This window comes from Crocuta crocuta, unplaced genomic scaffold, assembly GCF_008692635.1.
Source record: "Crocuta crocuta isolate KB4526 unplaced genomic scaffold, BGI_CrCroc_1.0 scaffold323, whole genome shotgun sequence".
NCBI lineage: Eukaryota > Metazoa > Chordata > Mammalia > Carnivora > Hyaenidae > Crocuta > Crocuta crocuta.
In genome coordinates, this window is record NW_027536465.1 from 2,730,206 (window position 1) to 2,733,713 (window position 3,508).

General features: G+C 61.5%; 1 protein-coding gene across 1 annotated transcript in view; it reads right to left on the minus strand.

The window, feature by feature from the left end:
* PTGDR2 (prostaglandin D2 receptor 2) overlaps nt 1–3,145 on the minus strand; it is a 4,716-nt gene extending 1,571 nt beyond the window's left edge. The window contains 3 exon segments of the mRNA XM_077748821.1: nt 11–243; nt 245–872; nt 3,045–3,145. Of these exon segments, the coding sequence (XP_077604947.1) occupies nt 11–243; nt 245–864 (853 nt within the window). The 5' untranslated portion in view covers nt 865–872; nt 3,045–3,145.
* Nucleotides 3,146–3,508: the final 363 nt, after the last annotated feature.

Genomic DNA, 3,508 nt, shown 5'->3' on the forward strand with positions numbered 1-3,508 from the left:
AGCAGCTCGCTGTCGTCCAGCAGCACGCTCTCCAGCACGCTCCGCAGCGAGCGCCGCAGCTTGCGCAGCACGTCGGGGCAGGTGAGCACGTAGAGCAGCGGGTTGACCACGCTGTTGATGAAGGCCAGGCTGGTGACGAAGGGCAGGCCGCGCCACACGAGCGGCCGCAGCGTCGCGTCGGCGTGCGCGCGCGCCTCCAGCAGGCTGAACACGTGGTAGGGCCCCCAGCAGAGCCCGAGGGCCNGCCAGGGCCGCCTGGCGCGAGTTGCACGTGGCGTCGCGATCGGGCCCCGGGTTCAGGAGCAGCACGTTGTAGTAGCACATGATGCGGCCGTCCAGCCGCGGGATGGTGTCCCGGAACACGAAGTAGGGCACGGTGTTGAGCACGGCCAGGGCCCAGAGCGCCAGGCAGAGCTTGTGGGCCGCGGCCACCGTGCGGTGGTTCTGCGCCCACACGGGCCGCACCACCTGCAGGCAGCGGTCCAGGCTGATGGCGCTGAGCAGGAAGCCGCTGGCGAACATGTTGAGGAAGAAGATGGAGGAGTGCAGTTTGCAGAAGGTGGTGCCCAGCTCCCACGAGTGGCCCACGGCCAGGAAATAAGTGAAGAAGGGCAGGGAGGCGGTGGCCAGCAGGTCGGACAGCGCCAGGTGCAGCACCCACGTGGTGACCACCGTCTGGCGCATGCGGCAGCCCACCACGAAGAGGATGAGTCCGTTCTCCACCAGGCCCAGCAGCGACGCCAGCCCGTGCAGCAGCACCGACGCGTGGTCCATGTAGCGCATGCTGGAGTTGCTGTGGCTTTGGATGCGGCTCATCTGCTCCAGGACCGGGCAGAGCGGCTTGAGCGTGACGTTGGCAGACATGGTGTGCTCTGTGGTGGAGAGGAGGGGGTGCTGAGGTAGGCAGTGTGAGGGCGTTGGGTGGGGGGCAGCGAGGGGACCCTCCCCAGGCGATTGGCATCTGACCCCTGAATGGGATAAGTGAGGCCAGCAGGGATTGGTGACATTGAGCCAAGCAGCCAGGTTGGGAGAAGAACATCCCAGGGGAACGCCCGCTCACTGTGCGACCTTGGGCGAGCCCCTTAACCTTCCCGGGCCTGCTTTCTCCTCTGTGACATGGCCATCTGTCATAACAAGACCTAGCTCATAGGGCTGTTGGGAGTGCTCAGCAAGCTAATATACATAAGCATTTAGAGCAGAGCCCAGCACACCGGAAGCACCATGTCAGTGCTGTGGCTGTTATTAGCAGGTCCCCGAGGGCTACCCGGAGAAATAGAAAGGAGGCCAGGCCACACAGGACTCCAATCCCCTAGGGCACTGGGGCATGCAAGAGGCCCCACCTGAAGGATAGGAGGGGGAATGGGAGCGGAAGGGAGAGCCTGTGCCTTTAAGGGATGCACCCCCCCCATCCACAGCACCCCCAGATCTTGCCTCTCTGCAGCTTGTCGGTGCAGCCCTTGGCTCCCACAATAGTGGCATGTCTGGTGTGTTGACTTTGTACGGTGGAGCCAGCCCCTCCTCCGATAGTTGGAGAGGAAATAAGATAAGAGTAGGGAGAGAGCTAGGGCATGAGGAACTACCAGACCGGGGCTCTGGTGGCCCAATGGGGCTGAGACTGTCACACGCCCGAGGGCGCCCAGCCGCCCAGCCTGCCCCGGGGAGACCCAGCCCATTCATTTACCCACTTGCTGGCGCATTCATTCCGCAGGTAGTGATTGAGAAACTACTCAGGTAAGTGCTGGGGCAGCCAGCCTCTGGCACGTGTACAGACTCCCCAGACGTACACCCCCCACAGCTTCATCAAAACCCCCCCATTTCCTGCTGTGAAGCTGGTTGAGATCCAGGAGGGCGGGGTGGCGGGGGAGGCTGCCGGCAGGAGGCCAGGGATGGCTGGCAGGGACTGGGAATTCAGATCGTCCTGAGGCCCCACTATGTGCCAGAGACCCCAGTAGGTCCTTTACATAAGTGCTTTCTTGCTCAGGACTCCAGAAAAAAGGCGCTAGAACTTCACTCCATCCCATTTTACAGGTGAGGAAGCTGAGGCTCAAGACACCCAAATAACACAGACAAGCGGAGAAGCAACAGTTTAGCGCTCAGCCAGTTTGTTCTCTTTCCTCTACCTCTGCTGCAAGCGAGACTTGGCAGAGGAGGAAGAGAAGGAAGTGGGGGGGTGGTCTTCAGTACTCGCATTTCCAGGGGTAACACTGTCGGCCGGGATGAGAACCCCCAGTCTTCTCCAGGTACCACAGGCCTTTGGAAGGCAAGGCCCCAAGAAATCAAACTAGACCTTTCCAGGCAGATGAGTCCTGGGAGCTGGGGCTCGCAGGCAGATGGGGAGGGGGGTGAGCAGTGGGGGCTGTGCTCTCCGAGAATGCTTATGCTGCCTAAGCTTTAGAGTTTCCAGAACAATTACACTCACGGTGATCCTGTGAGACCCCATTTTTCAGAAGAGAAAACTGAGGTTCAGAGAAGCATAGCAACTTGCCCACCATCGCTCAGCTGCAGTGGTACAGCTGGGACTCCACCCTGCAGACAGATGAATGCCATCCCCTCAATGCTCTGGAACCTTCCCTTCAGCGCAGCAGCCTCTTCCCAGGTCCCATGGGGTGCTCAGGGAGCACAGCGCTGCTACACACACCCTGGGGACCCATCGGGATCAGTCTTTCTGGCTGCATGGAGTCGGCCCCCAGCTTCCCGGGACATGGAGCCCAGCAGCCAGGGTCCCCCCTTGGCGGAGGTGAGGGGCAGAGAATGCAAGTTTTCAAGTCAGTGACCCTCAGACCGCTCCTGTCCGCCCACCCAGAGACTGCATGTGAGTCTGGGAAGAGAGGCTCTCGTGGTTTACCCCGGTGCCCGGCGTCTGGTGCATGCCCATGAAAGCGTGCCCTTCCCCTCTCTGAGCAGCGTGTCCCATCCACTCTTTGGGAAACCCGACCTCTACCATCCTGGCTGTTAAGAGCCTCTCCCCTGTGAAAACTGTGCCTCCGTGGATCCAGAGAGGGCACGAAGGCTGCCCAGCCCCCGGGCTCTTGCTGCTTCCTTACCTGGGCACAGAAGGAGCACAGGATTCCACCCCCAGAGACAGTCAGCGTCCGGTGGCAGCCGGATGGGGCACCGGAGGCAGGGCAGTGAGGCTGAGGGAGGAAATAGCTATCAGCCCCGGAGAGTGTGTGTGTGTGTGTGTGTGTGTGTGTGTGTGTGCGCGCGCGCGCGTGCGCGTGTGTGTGCATGTGTGTGTGTGTCTGTTCAGGGGTGGGGTCTGGGGAAGGCGGGGACAGCTGACTTGTCACACTGGTATTCCAGTACCATTAATCTCCATCAGTGGGAAAGGGACGGAACTGCCAGCAGCCCGTGCTCATCGCCACCCCCCCCCCCCCCCCCCTANGAAGCCCCAGGTCCCTACACGTGCCCAGCGGGGGGGATGAGAGCATGTGTCGGGGGCTGCATTTTTGAGCGGCCGTTGGGGGAAGAGAGGGGCAGGAGGAAGAAGACGTCTTGTGCACATGTC